The 16,101-nt window shown below is 21.6% G+C and overlaps 1 protein-coding gene across 11 annotated transcripts in view; it reads left to right on the top strand.

Moving 5' to 3' along the window:
• The window catches only part of LOC127291259 (hepatocyte nuclear factor 4-gamma-like), a 54,041-nt gene that overhangs the window by 4,563 nt on the left and 33,377 nt on the right, over positions 1-16,101 (top strand). For 8 of the 11 annotated variants that reach the window (XM_051320279.1, XM_051320274.1, XM_051320275.1 and 5 more), the window contains exons 3-11: positions 2,894-3,032; positions 3,226-3,371; positions 3,612-3,779; positions 3,856-4,063; positions 4,181-4,305; positions 4,640-4,779; positions 4,850-5,115; positions 5,197-5,347; positions 5,473-8,146. The exons of 2 other annotated variants lie outside the window; for them this stretch is intronic. In XM_051320279.1, coding sequence (XP_051176236.1) covers positions 2,894-3,032; positions 3,226-3,371; positions 3,612-3,779; positions 3,856-4,063; positions 4,181-4,305; positions 4,640-4,779; positions 4,850-5,115; positions 5,197-5,347; positions 5,473-7,941 — 3,812 coding nt within the window. In that variant the 3' untranslated portion in view covers positions 7,942-8,146. Of the gene's footprint in view, positions 1-2,893; positions 3,033-3,225; positions 3,372-3,611; positions 3,780-3,855; positions 4,064-4,180; positions 4,306-4,639; positions 4,780-4,849; positions 5,116-5,196; positions 5,348-5,472; positions 8,147-12,686; positions 12,968-16,101 lie in introns of those variants that run through there. One more of the 11 variants, XM_051320283.1, reaches the window with a different exon arrangement.

Raw genomic sequence — 16,101 nt, 5'->3', positions numbered from 1 at the left:
GATAATAAAACCGTTTGCATAAAGAAAAACAGTGATTTAAAAATTATTTCATATTAATAACAAATAATAATAACAATAATAATAATTATTATTATTATAAATAATGACAGTAATAAATAATTACTGTAATTTAAAAAAATATTTTACATAATAGTGTCTACTTTTTGACTAATTGATAAAAAATTAAGAAAATCAATTTGAATTTCCCGCTACTGCGCAATAGATCATGCGCGGTGTTGTGGCGCGAAATTCAAATGCGAAAGTTGATAAGAAATTCTCTACTTCATTATTATATAGAAAAATAGATAATTGAAAATAATTTTATATTAACTAATAAATAATAAAAATGATAATTATTATTATTATTATTATTATTATTATTATTATTATTATTATTATTAGGTAATAACAATTATTAATTAATTAATGGCAATTAATAATTAAGTAGAAAAAATTTTCTTATAACAACACAATGTCTTTTTTCTATTTCAATTGAATAAACTTGAATCATTTTTAAATAAATATTTTAATAGGTATATGACAAAGAATTATATTAAAGATAAAATAACTGAAAAAAATATACCAGTGGCTAATATTCTGTCGAAAATTAAGTCGATTATATTTAAACAAAAGATAACTGTACAAAGAGTGAGTCAATTTCAGATAAAGAAAAATTTGGTAATTTTATTTTTAAAAATTAAATAATTATTCAATAATTTGCATTACAATATTTATCTTTTATAATTCTTATAAGCAAAAATAAAATCACAAATTTCTTCGAATTGAAATATTGTTTAATTCTTCATTTTTTAATTAATGTCTCACTTTTTGCTTTTAAATTAATTAAATTTTACTAATTCGATAGTAATTTTTTAGAAATATTAATTAGTTAATTAACTAGTTAACTAATTAATTAACTAATAAATTAACTAATTAATTAACTAATTAATTAAATAATTAAATAATATTAATAAATAAATACTAATTTAAAAATTAGTAAAATTAATTAAAATTTTACTGAAATTAAAATTAGTAAATTAGTCACTAATTCAAATTAGTTAAAAATTTTACTAATTCAGATTTAGAGAGTAATTCGAACTAGAATATTATGTAAAAAAAAATTTTTTTTTAAACGTATTGTTTCGAAATTTCTAATTTTTCAATTATTATATTGACAAAAGAAATTCTAATTCAAATTTGAAAAAAAAAATTAAATCCTATTACATACAAATCTACGCTATATTTAAATTTTTTGTTACCAAATATAAAGGGACAAAATTAACTATTTTTACCATAGAACTAAATTCAATGGTCGTTCATGGTTATTTATAATATTTACCAATTATGCAAATTTTTTTTTTCAACGTGTTACACGGTTTAGCTTTTGAAAAGATTTTTGAAATATCTAAAAAAAAGTAAAAGAAATGTGTCACTAAAATTTATGGAGTCACGTTTTGATTACAGTATAGAAATAAAAAAAAAATGAATTACTTTTTGAAAATTTTTGGATAATCCGAGAAAATCTGAACCAAAATTCGTTTTTTTTTTTTTTAAATTTTTTTGTTCAAATGATTCTTAAAAAAAAACAAAAAAAAACTTTTCTATGTTTGAATGAGTCGCACGGTATAAAATCATATAGCAAAAAAGAAAAAAAAAATGTGAAACTATATAAATATATAAGAGTGCGGAATGTCAGAGCAACTCGATTATATATATTTTTTTTTTATTTCTAAGTAGGTAAGTGTCATAGGTGCTGTTTAATTGCAGTTTTCGAGAATTGCTTGAGATATGAAAGTCTTCGTTTGTATATAGTAACGGTTTAACTTGCTTATTTAGTCTATTGAAACCGGTCGTCAATGGTCATTACTTACACTATATATATATATATATATATTCGAAAAAATTTGCAATTTCTCAATGTTCACATTTTTTTTAAATTTCAATTTTTAATTTATTAAATATTTAATTTTTCAAAATAATTCAATATTTAATTATAATCCGATGTCCGTTACAAATTCACAAAAAAAATTTCGAACACACCTTCAAAATTCAAAGTCAAAGAACAAGGGACGAACATAACCTTAAAATAAGACTAGGTCAAAGCTCAAAGCGCGAACATAACCTCAAATAATTTATTTCTCACTAAAAATAAAGACAAAATTTTAAAAATTTAAATTTAAAATTAGATTTAGAGAGTAATTCTAACTAGAATATTATGTAAAAAAAAAATTAAAAAAAAGAAATGTAAAATTTTTTGTAAAAAATTAAAAAATTTTTTTTTGGTAAAATGGCTTCTACTAATTAAGACTAAAAAAAAACTTTTCTCATTAAACTTTTGTTTAAAATTTTTCCCAAAAATAAAAACAGAAACAAATTATTTGTAAATCAATTGTTAACATGCATCTTTTTGTATTTTGTTGAATTAAAAAAAAAATTTTCTTGAAAAAAATGTTGCATAAAAAAATAATTGTAACCAAATTTTCCACATAAATAATTATTGTTCTTGGAAAAAAAAGAAAAAATTTTTCTGCAAATATTGCATTTCTCAAAATGTCGCACAGCCTGAATTCTTTATAATTTACACAACTATAAAATTCCAATTACACAATAAGAAAAAAAAATAATATAATATAAACAATTATTTAATGAAATTTAATTCATGTCCGAATATCTCAGTTCAAAAAAGAACGTCGATCAAAGCGCAATTCGTTAAAAAAAAAAAATTCGTGAATGACTTAAAAATAAATTCCTATATTTTTGGTTTTAATTAACCAATAAAATTAAAATTTTTAATTGAATTTTTTTAATTGAAAATTAAATAAAAAATAAGAGAAAAATATATATGAATGAAAAAAAATGAGATTTAAAATAATAATTTTCATTTTCTCATTAGTTTGCCATTCGTTGGCGAAGGAAGTGATTTTAAATTTAAATATAAAACAACCAATTTTTGTAACTAGTGAAAAATTTCTCAGTTTTACATTGGATCCATCATGGATTTTTTCTGATGATTTGAAAAATATTTTTTTAAGGTGGGTTTTAATGACAATTTTTTAATATTAAAAATAGAGTTTTTTTTCAAATAAATTGAATTAAAAATTTATTTCATTAAAAAAATTTACGTTAATTTTTTTAAATTCTATTTTTTATAATAATAAATTATTAATTAATTTAAGAATTATTTTTGTAAAAAAAAAATGATAAAATTGGACATTTTATATATAGTACAAATTTGGAAAGAAATATTAACATAGCAAAAGCATTTTCGCCTGCCTATGTTCGTTTTGCTGGACCGCAAAGTAATTCTTTTACTTTTGAAAATGTAAAATTACTTCAGGATAATCAAACTATTTCCAATCATAATTTAAATGGTAAGTATAAATTAAATTAATTAATCGAAATTATTAAAAAAAATTTACTGAATATATATTTACTTTACAAAATTTATTTTTGACAAGAAAGCAGAATTTTTTTTTTTTTACTAAATTAAGATATTTATTTATTTTATTTTAAAAAAAAAATTTTTAATATTTATTTTATTTTTAAAAATAAACTTTTAATATTAAATATTTTTTTTTTTAAATATTTAAAAATATTAACTGTTTATATAGAAACGATTTTGAACGCAATTAATAAGTGGGCGGAAAAATCGGGTTTAAATTTAATCACATGCATTGGACAAGAATCAAATGAATATAATGAAGATTCATCAGAAACATGGAATTTAATTGCCCTTAGTGATCAAATGGGTTATAATACAAGTTGGCAGCTTGGATATGGTAAAAAAAAATTAAATAAAAATAATAAAATTTCTTGAAAATTAAAATATTTTCATTTTTTTTTAAATAAATACAGAATGTCAAACAAGATGTGATTTGCGAGGGGAAAAATTAGGAAAAGAAGTTAAATATTTACGAAAAATGCTTAATGAATTTCCAAGATATTCAACGAGTATTATTGTTGGACCTGATGTAATTGGATTTAAAACAAAAAAAGAAAAAAAATATTTACAGAATTATTTTAATTCAGCTGGATCTGCTCTTTCAGCAGTAACTTGGCATCCGTAAGTAAAAATCAAATTAAATAAAAATACTACTTTTTTCCAAAAAAAAAAATTTCATTTTTAGAAACAAAAATATTTAATTAAAAAAAAAAAAATATTTAATTTTTTTTGTTTCAGAAATTTTGATCAGATTTCTTTAAATAATAATGAAGTAATAATACGTGACGAAAATATTTTGACTAAAAAGGAAAATTTAGAAAAAATCATTGGAGAATCAATATCGGATAAACCATTATGGATAGGTGATAATTTTAACGATTTTTTTTTTATTAATATTAATTATTAACATTCAATATTAATATTAATTAATAATATTTGATATTAGACATTTTTATTAATGAAGTTTATGGAAAATAATAAGAAAAAGGGTTTTAGACGATTTTACGAATTTGAATTTCCCGCCACTGCGTAATAGATCATGCGCGGTGATGTGGCGCGAAATTCAAATATGAAAATTAATAAAACAATTTTCTTTATAGAAAATATTGTATTTTTGATTAATTAATTAGAATTCAAAAATGTAAAACAAATTAATATTATAAATATAAAAAAATTTTAATTTAATTTTCAAACCAGCCGAATCAAAAGAAGAGAAATGTAAAAATCAATTTATTGGCGCACTTGTGTGGGCCAGAAGATTAGGAAATGCAGCAAAAATTGGTGCTCAAATTCTAATGAGACAGCCTTTTAATTCAAATTTATTCAAATCCACTCCGGTAATAATTATTACTATTATTATTATTAATAATAATAAAAAAAAAATTTTAATTAATTAATTTAATACAGGACTTTTGGGTCTCGTTACTTCACAAAACTTTGGTTGGTCCCGAAGTATTCGACATAAATATGCAAATGGAAAATAAGAGCGATATTAATTTCTTTTGTCAATGTACAAAACCTTCTTTAAAATACAAAAAAGGATCACTAACAATTTTTGGAATTAATTTAACACCCAAAATAATAATGGCAAATTTAAATGAATTCAAAATCAATGAAATTGACGAATACATTCTTCTACCAGGATTTGACACTACGAATCGTATGTTTGCCGAGTACGTTTTTTTTTTAAATATTATTTTCTTCAAAAAAAAATTATAATTTGTAAATTTTAATGCAAAAAAAAATTTTTCTAGAACTGTTCTTTTAAACAACAAGCTCCTTGAATTGAAAAATAAAAATGAAATACCAAATATCAAACCAATTACAAGAAAAAATGAAAACAGTACTGTCTCCATTATTCTTCCATCTGGAGGAATTGGTTTCTGGGTGATTCCAAATTTAAAGGTAAAATTCAAGGATAATTATTTTATTAACATTAAAATATAAAATTAAAAATAATAATAATAATAATAATAAAATAAGAAATATAAAAATATAATAAAATTATTATAAAATCGTTTGTTTAACAGTTAAAGATTTGCGGATTTAATGAGAAAAAGAAAAAGAAAGTGAATATTTTTACACATTTACAAAAAGAGGAAAAAGAAAATTTGCCAACTGAAGAATTTGAAATATTAAAAGAAAAAATAAAATCAGTTCAATTAGAACATAATAAACAATTAGATTTAACAAATGCCGATGAGAAAAAAATTATAAAAAAATTCAAAATCGAAAAGCAAATAAAACGATCAAGAAGAGAAGCTAAAACTGTAAATAATTCCGATGAGAGTACAACAAAATCGATAATAAATTCTTCAAAAAAAATTTCTTCCCCCAATTCTACAGATAAAAAAAATTCAAATTCTGAAAATTCAACACAACAATCATCATCACGTAAACAAATTCGAAGTATTTTCACAAGAGAGACAAAAAAATCTGATAATCAATATCAAACAAAATCATATCCAATAAATATTCCCTCTAAATTATCCTCAAATACCAAAAAACTAAAGAAAAAAATGAATAAAGCAAAAATAAAATTGTTCACAATTTTTCAAGAGATGACAAATCCATTAAAATATCTACGACCATTTATTGTCAAACGTGAAACCAATAAAATATCATTGGAAAAATTCAAAGAATTACAAGAAAATCAAAAAATTCGTAATGCAGAAATACTTCGCAATCTCTATGAAAGTATTGATAAATTAAAAAATTCCAATATTTTGAAAAATACATTTGGCGATGTAAAACTAAAACAATTCATTGAAAAAACAAAAGAGGAATTAGATAATTTAAAAAATAATCTACGTGCAAAACAAGATGAAATCATAAAGAATTACAAATCAAAATCAACAGATTTTTTCAAAAAACCAAATACACTCATAAAACGAGAAACAATAATTCCAGAAATAATGTTAAAATCAGAAAATAAATCTGAACCTGAATCTGTATCAGAATCAACTGAATTTCCAAGTACAGATTTTATCAAAAAACCGATAAAACAAATAATTCCACAACAGTTAAAATTATCAGGAAAAGAGGATAAATCTGATGAATCAATCGAAATAGATGATGCAGCATTATTTCTTAAAAATTATTTACAAAATTATCCAAAAATACCATTTGATGCTAATGCTCTACATGAATCTGTTAATATTTTTCAATCAAACTATGATGACACAACACCATTATATGATGAACTATCATCATCAGTATCATCAGAAGAAGAAGAAGACGAATCCTGGAAGTATAAAAAAAATAAACGAATTTCTCGATCAGTTAAATTTGACGAACTGTCCAATAAATTTGAAAAGAATATCGTTAAAATTATCCTTAAAACTCTATTCAATAATAGTGGGGAAAAAAAATATTCCCGTAAACGAAGAGATGCGGATAGTTATGAAATTAATTTTGACCAAACTTCCGATAATGAAAAAAGCATAAAGAAAAATGACGATAATGACGATGACGCAGAAAATTCACGAGATGAAAAAAGAAAATCAAAGAAACGAAAATATAATTTCAACAATGATATATTTTTACCTAATTATCCCTATCAATCGGAATTTATTCAACCAAATTTACCATTTATAAATCGAAATTTTTGGAATTATCCCCCATTTCCGCGATATGATTATTTTATTCCATACGAAAATCGTCATCAAAATCCTTTCTTTTCTGATTATTCTATTCCATACGAAAATCGTCATCAAAATCCTTTCTTTCCACATTATGATTATTCCATTCCTTACGAAAATCGTCATCAAAATCCTTTCTTTCCTGATTATTCTATTCCGTATGAAAATCGTTATCAAAATCCTTTCCTACTTCCGACGGTTCCCTACAAAAAATTTGATGAAACTCCGTCTGCCGACGAATTCACAAATAATTACAATGATCATTTTAAATATGAAAATTCTGATCCTTATTATCATCATCATCAAATTCTACCACTTTATCGACGTCGTCGTGAGGTCAATGAAAATACTATGGAAAATGATAAAAATGTAGTTGGCGCTAATGTCAAAAATCAAGATCAGAAAGGTAATCAGAACCAGATAAATAATCAGAAGCAGGTAATTAATCAGAACCAGATAAATAACCAGAAGCAGGTAACTAATCAGAACAGGCTAAAAAATCAGAATCAAATAACTAATCAGTACCAAGCAATTAATCAGGATCAGTTAATAAATGATCGCTATCAAATTATTGCTAAAAATACTCTTAACGATGTGAAAAAAATGGACCTTGATTTTTTGAAGAATATAGAAAATTGTTTGGAATCATCATTGGTAAATTGTCGCGATGCATTCACTACGGAAAAAATAATTGACAAAGTTGAAAATAATTATTCTGATATAGAAAATTCCAAATCAGAAATTCCAAATAATTTGGAATCTCTAATGAGTATTGAGAAAATTTTAAATAAATCTGCACAATCAACGAAACATCAAGTACACAGTCGTAAAATGATGGGTGAAAATAAAAATAATTGATTTGACTCTATTTTAAAAATTATATCACCGAAACAATGGAAGATATAAATAATTTTATTTATTTCAACTAATTTATTGGGCGAAAATAAAATTTTTATTTAAATCTAATAAAAATTTTTATTTGAATCAAATAAAGGTTCTTTTTTAAAAAAGAAATAACTATTTATTTTGCTCTAAAATAAATATATTATTTCTCTGGGTCTATATATTTAACAATTATATTTTATATATATTTTATATAATAAACACGTGTTATTTCTTAAATGTTATTTTATTAATTGTTATAATAATTGTATCGCATATTAACAAATTATAATAAAAAATATTATTAATGTTTTAATTGTCATTTTATATTATTTTATTGCTATTATATTTTTTTTTAATTTATTAATTAAATCAAAGAAACTAAATTTTTCTGCTAACATAACCTCAAAAAAAACCTTTACAGGAATACAAAAAAAAAAGAAAAATAATTCAACCCTGGGATTCAAACCAAACTTATTATACGATTTAGAGGTCGTTGAAACCGGATCCGGTGTTTATTTTACCCCATCACATCAGAATTTTGAAATAACCTCAAAAAATTTTACAAGAATGCAAAAAATAGAAAACTGACAAATAATTCAACCCTAGGACAATGTTTATTATATATTTTTGAGGTCGCTGAAACCGAATCTGGTGTTTATTTTACCCCATCACGTCAATATTTTGACATAACCTCAAAAAATTTTACAAAAACACAGAAAATAGAAAATTGAAAAATAATTCAACGTTGGGACGATATTTATTATACGTTTTTGATGTCGCTGAAACCGAATCCGGTGTCTATTTTACCCCATCACGTCAATATTTTGACATAACCTCAAAAAATTTTACAAAAACACAGAAAATAGAAAACTGAAAAATAATTCAACCCTAGGACAATGTTTATTATACGTTTTTGAGGTCGCTGAAACCGAATCCGGTGTCTATTTTACCCCACCACGTCAATATTTTGACATAACCTCAAAAAATTTTACAAACACACAGAAAATAGAAAACTGAAAAATAATTCAACGTTGGGACGATATTTATTATACGTTTTTGAGGTCGCTGAAACCGAATCCGGTGTCTATTTTACCCCATAACGTCAGAATTTTGACATAACCTCAAAAAAACCTCTACAGGAACGTTGTTTTTCAGCTTTTTATGTTCCTATGAAGGTTTTTTTTGAGGCTATATCAAAATCCTGACATTATGGGGGAAAATGGACAACGAATTTGGTTTCAACGACACCAAAAACATAATAAACATTATCTGTACCCCAGGCCGGAATTTTATTTTTTGTGACTTCGTCAATTTTTTAAGGCCTTGTTGTAACTTAATAAATTATTTCAGCACTATATTTGGGACAATATATTATTACGTTTCGTTTGCATGTCTCATCGAAGGTTGTTTTCAATGTGTGTATATATATATTATAATGCCACAAGTTGTAATTATGATTAGTGAGTGAAGGGGGGTCAAGTGATAACCCTTCAAAGCATTCAGCATCCCGGATAGGATATGCGGCCGTTCACCAGTTTCGCGAAGATTTCCATTTTCACGGTTAACTCCCTCTCACCCCTGCCCCCTCCCCCACCGTATTCCGTCTCGAACCCCTTCTTTTTTAATAAAATTTCTTTAATTAAAAAAAAATTCCAATAAGGAAAGGAAAAAAAATCACATTTATTAAATTTTTCACATTACAAAAAAAATGAAGAAACAGAAATTATTAATAAATATTAATTATTATATTACTAACATTATAATAAATATTTAATTTAGAAGCAAGATATTTTTCTCATATTTTACAGAATTCCTGGATGACTTAATCTATACGTATTTCTTGGTGTCAGTTTAACACTGACACTATATTTATATATCGAGCGATAAAAGATTTTCTTTTTCGATAAAATTGATAATTTTGAGCAATATTTAAAAAAAATTCAAAAATACCCACTTTTTTCGATTTAGAAAAATTTTTATGAAAATACAAAATATATACTAAAATATTTTCAACACACGATCATAATTTAAATTAATGAAGTAAATTATTTTTGTTACAATATTGTAATATAATAAAAAATAGTTTATTGTGTTAAAATTTTTGATTATTTAAATAATGATAATAATAATAATATAAAAAAATAATAAAATAAATAAATAAATAATAATAAATAATAACAAAATAATAGCAAAAAAAAAATTAGAGTTTTATTCAATCGAATTAATTGAAAAAAATTTAGAGACTTTTTATTCGAAAAAAAATTTCCGTGAGTTGTCCCACAACTCTTGATTATATTAAGCACAGCTTATATCATAAATTTATCTTCATTGATATAAAATCTATAAATTTCTGTTTTAAAATACATCACTATCATTTCTTTAATTTAATTAGAGGTTATCTGCATTTTTGAATTTTATAAATCTTATGCTCAAGTTTTATGATTAAGTTTCATGTTTACATGCATTAAATTTAAGTTTTTTTTTTTAAACTTTAACTTTCATATTTTAATATTTTATAATTTAGTATAAATTTATTTTTATAAAACTAAAAATTTTATACACAAAAAATAAATAAATAAATAAGAAAAATAAAATAAATAAAAAAAAAATTCTACTTTAACTTAATAAGTAAATATATATATATATAATTATAAATTTTTTATAAAAATAAATTATGTAATGAAGATTTAATTGAATTAAAAAAATTATTTACTATTTTTAGGGCAATGTTTGGTCTGAGCGATTAGAATTGTTTTTCTTTTGCAATAATTGTTACTTCACGGACAATTGATCATTGTTAATTGGTCTCTCAATTAATCGTCTGCCGAGATTTCGCATTGATCTTTTGTAATACCCCACATAGTTTGTTTACGCATCGATCACGAGGAAAAACATGATCACAAAAAAAGAAAAATTTTTTTTTTCGTATATTTATAAAAAAAAAAAAAATCTACCAATAGTATTAAATAAAAAATTTTTTCTCTTTATATAATTTTGATCTAATTCTATTGAGTAAAATGATCCCTTTTTTTAAACACTAGAGAGAAAAAAATATTTTCCTAGTATCGAAAAAAATTATTTTACTCCCTAGTATCGAAAAATATTATTTTACTCCCTTGTATCGAAAAAAATTACTTTAATTCCTTGTATCGGAAAATATTATTTTACTCCCTAGTATAGAAAAATTATTTTCGATACTAGGTAGTAAAATACTATTTTTCGATAGTAGGAAGTAAAATAATTTTTTTCGACACTAGGGAGTAAAGTAATATTTTTCGATACTAGGGAGTAAAATAGATTTTTTCGACACTAGGGAATAAAATAATTTTTTTCACCTCTAGGGCTTGAAATGATAAAATTAAAAAGAGATTTTATATTAAAACCTTTAAAAAATTGATTACATGGTGCTCAAGCATCCGTGATATTATATCACCAAAAAAAAAGAGAAGATTTAATCAAAATAAATTTCTAATCTTGATTACATGTTAGAAATATTCTCATTGCAATAATATATATTATAGAAAAACATTGATTTAAAAAGAATTGACCATATGTAATAATTGATAATGATCGAGATTTTTAAATTTTGATAAAGTAAATCAATTTTTCGATATTACTGATAACAATAAATAATAAATTATTTGCTTAATAAGTTATTTAAAATTCTTGTTTATCCAAATTTATTGTAAATGTTGAAAATAAAAAATCAAAACATGTAAAAAAAATTAATATTTAATAATTAATTAATATACACTAATTAATGCGCGTTAATTATTAATTAATTAATAGGTATAAATTAATTAATTAGTTAATATATATTTATTAATTAATTAATTAAAATAAATTTAAAAATAAATTGAGGAAAATGACTTTTTTCACATTTACTTTTTTCTCAAAAATTTGTTAGTTGATTAATTAAACTGTCATTATATATTAAATTGATAAAGATAAAATCGATTTTGACCCGGATAAGATAATTATTTTTTATCGTCCAAAGAAAAATTAGGCTTCTTAATTAATAATCAATATTATAAATTTTACATTGTTAACAAATTTTTGCAAAACTCTGATTAGAAAATTAAATTTTTAAATAAATAAATAATTACCTAACTACTATTAATTAATTAATTATTATTATTATTATAAATTATTTAAAGAATAATAAATTTTAGTAATTTAAAAAAAAATTAATTTTTTTCTTCTTTATATAAAAAAAAGGACAAAAATTTTTTTCCTTTTATTACATTTTATAAAAAATTAATCGTTTCATTATTTATTTCTAATCTTTTTTTCTAAAGAGCTGAAGTATTGAGATTTATCACTCTTAAGACAGAAGAAATTGAAAATAGTTTGTTTCTTTTTTATCAAATAATGAGAATAAAAAAATATCGTTTATCAGTATACGAAATTCACTGATTTGAATTGTGTTCAAATTTACCCAAAGTGTCATCAAGAACAGTGACCCTCCCCTTATTTTTTTACTATTACAAAGAAAATAACACAAATCTCACTCTCTTTTTTTTAGGACAGTTAAACAATAAATGCTTCTGAAAATTCATCATTAAGTAAACTACCTACACATATTTAACATAATGTAAACTTTGCAGTTAAAGCCGTCAAGATTAGATTATCGTTTAAGCCGTTTCTCCCTCTCTCTCTCACACACACTCAATCTCTTAGTTTTGCGGCCTTTCAAAACCGAAACTGCTCAAGACATTTAGTTTAGTGTCGGTACAGTGAGCAGACAGTTGCACGCGCATCATATAACTCCCTGTATTTTTTAATTTAAAAAAAAAAAATTTTTTTTTCAATGAAATCGAAATTTAATTTTGTGCAAAAACAATTTTTACGCGAGTGAACAAAAATCAATAAAAAAAAAGGATTTCCTCGTGTCAATGGATTAAAAACAAAAAAATTATCAATAAAAAAAATTAATTTTTGGAATTTTTTTTCACTACCAAAAAAATGCGTTTCGACGATCACTTTTTTTCCATGCTTGGTAAGTTTTTCATTTTCCATTAAAAAATTTTTTTATTTTTTTTTACTTTCGATTTTTGAATTAAAATTTTTTAAATTTATTTTTATAAATTTTTTTATTGGTTTGTGAAATTATATTATTTATTTTTTATTTGATTTTTGAATTAAAACATTTTTAAAATTTATTTTTATAAATTTTTTTTATTGGTTTGTGAAATTATATTATTTCTTTATTTTTTATTTGATTTTTGAATTAAAACATTTTTTAAATTTATTTTTATAAATTTTTTTTGAATAAATAAATTTTAAATTAGATTTATTTTTTAAATAAAAAATCTCAGCCGTTGAGGAAAAAGTTATTTATTTGTTTGAAAAAAAAAAGTTAATTGTTGTTGATATTATTATTGCTCTTAAGTTATTATTTGTTATTAATGTTTATTATGTAAGTTTCATGAAATTTCCATTCATTTGTTGTTACTAAAAGTTAATTAAATTGTGATACCCGATAAAGTTAATTAATGTATAATTTTAAAAAGGGGGAATTAAAATGATCAATAATTATTAAAGTGCATTAAAAATATAATAATATAATATTAAACAAAGAATTTTGAAAGATTTAATTATAAACAAAAAATAAATAAATTAACCGGAAATACAATTTAAAAAATAACCATTGAAAAGGAGAATAAAAAAAAATTATAAAATAAATTATAAATTAATAGATTTATAAACAATATTAATAATAAAAATATTTATAATATTTAGAAGAAATATTTATAAATTATATTTGTAAATAATAATTTATGATAAATTATAAATAAATAAAATAAATAAATTTTGAAATATTGTGTAAATTTTTTAAATAAATAAATTGGAAAAGTACTAAAATTAAAAAAAAAACTAAAAATTATAAAAAATTAGTAAATTAATTTAAAAAAATTAAATTATAAATTAACAGATAAATAATAAAAAAAATATGTAAAATAAAATAATAAACGAAGAAAAAATTTTTTATTAATAATTAATTATAAAATTAATTATTATTAATAGTTATAATTAATTATAAAATTAATTATTATTAATAGTTATAATTAATTTTATAATTTTTGTAAATATGTATATTCTTTGAAAAATTATTTGCTCTTTTTTTATATATATAAGTTAAAATATAAGGAAAAGTCAGAAACATAGAAATGATTATAAATTTCCTTTGTTCTTTGCAATAATAATTGAGTCTGGAATGAACAATAAAAACAAATGTTATATGATAAATCGCAGTAACAAAGTAAAATTCAAATTTTTGAAATAAAAATCAACTTCTATAATAAAACATATATATATATATATATCTGTTTTCTCAAATTACAGAAGGTCAGGTAACAAAAAAAACAATTTTATCTCTCATCAAGCACAATCAGATGCGAATTTAACTACAAATTGAACAATAACAAAAAAGCAAGCTAAACTATACAAAAAAAAAGAAGAAAAAAACATAAATCCAAGAAAATTATTGTCGTAAACTTATATTTTATTTATATTAATTTTTTTTTTCATTCACTACACAATTTTATGTAAATTTTATTGCCATATTTATGGGATCATTTTTTAAAAATTTATATTATTCATTTCTTGTCATTGATTACCTTTCCTTCTTTTTTTAACTTATATAAAAAAATAATTCTTAAAAATAGTCATTTTGCAAAAAGATAAATTTTAATCTATTTTTAGTATTTCCGAACAATTTTTCGTAAATTTAAAGATTGAATAATTTTTTTTTATTAATTATTTATTTATTATAAAATTAAATTATCAAAAATAAATTATTTTTAATATTTAATTATTTATTAATTATAAATAAATAAATTATATATTGTGTATTATTTACTATAAATAAATTACATATATATTTACGATATTTGCATATAGTGAATGTTTTGTTACTGATCGATACGATAAAGGTCGTAATCGACGTAAATCTCGCCATTATCATATAATTATCAATAAATCTTAGTTACATAAAAATCTTCATTATTATTTTGTGTAATAAAACGTTGGCATTTCATTAACTACATTTTATTAATTAATTAAAAATTCGCCAATTATTTATTCAATTACTATTAATTATTTTATTTTATTAATTAAATTAAATAATTAGTTAATAAATAATTAGATTATAACATTGTCGGAAAAAAATCTTTATCTGGAACAGCGATATATGTTTCTCTAGAAAAACGAAAACTTTCCCTGTTTCAAGTGAAAATTTTTTTCCGTGTTAAATAACGAAATTTTTAAGTAATAATTAATATTTATTTATCTTTAATAATAAATTAATAATAAATAGTAAATAAAAATATAATTAAAAAACGACTTGGAAAATGAATATGTGTATAAAATAATTAAAAGTTTGAAAAAGGAAGAAACCTATAAAAATGCAAATAAAATCGAAAAGAATGAAAGTTTAAAAATTGACTTAAAGATTCTCAACGAAAATCGAATCATCGACCGACTTATTCGAACGTTGTGGGATTAATTAGTAAAACGTGCATCTGATTTCCTGTCTTCAGGCGAGACTTAAATAGAATATATTGACTGGAAAAAATCGTTTCTTTTACGGAGGTCAACTAGACAGGAAAAAAGTAATTTTTCTTATTAAAAAAAAAAACAAAATAAATATTTTCTTATAACGAATTATTATTAAATAAATTCCATTGCATAAATGAAATTTTATTTTAATTCGAAGATAGCCCAGTATTTAACCTAATAATTTTTTTTTATATTTATAATATAAAAAATAAAGCGCAAGATGTTTGCCCTTTATCTTAAAGTCATCACTTGACCTAATCTAAATTTTGAGGTTATGTTCCTTCCTTGCGCTTTCATCTAATTTTGAGGTTATGTCACAATTTTTTACAGGTTACAATTGTCCTTTAATCTGAAACAAATTTTTTTCAGGTTATGTTCGAAAAACTTTTTGAGAAATAAAAATTAAATTAATTAATTATAATAATTAAATTTATATAAAATTTGAGGTGGCAAATATCGTAATACACTCAAGTCATCGATTAATCTATATAGAATAGGTCAGAAAAGTTCAGGAAACTTTAATATTTTAATATAAACTGTTGCACGACCGTATAGATGTTAAAGGAACGCGCG

The sequence above is a fragment of the Leptopilina boulardi genome, unplaced genomic scaffold (genome assembly GCF_019393585.1).
Source record: "Leptopilina boulardi isolate dan_hultmark-lab unplaced genomic scaffold, ZJU_Lbou_2.1 LbouV2_130, whole genome shotgun sequence".
NCBI lineage: Eukaryota > Metazoa > Arthropoda > Insecta > Hymenoptera > Figitidae > Leptopilina > Leptopilina boulardi.
This window is presented reverse-complemented; position numbering and strand designations above follow the sequence as displayed.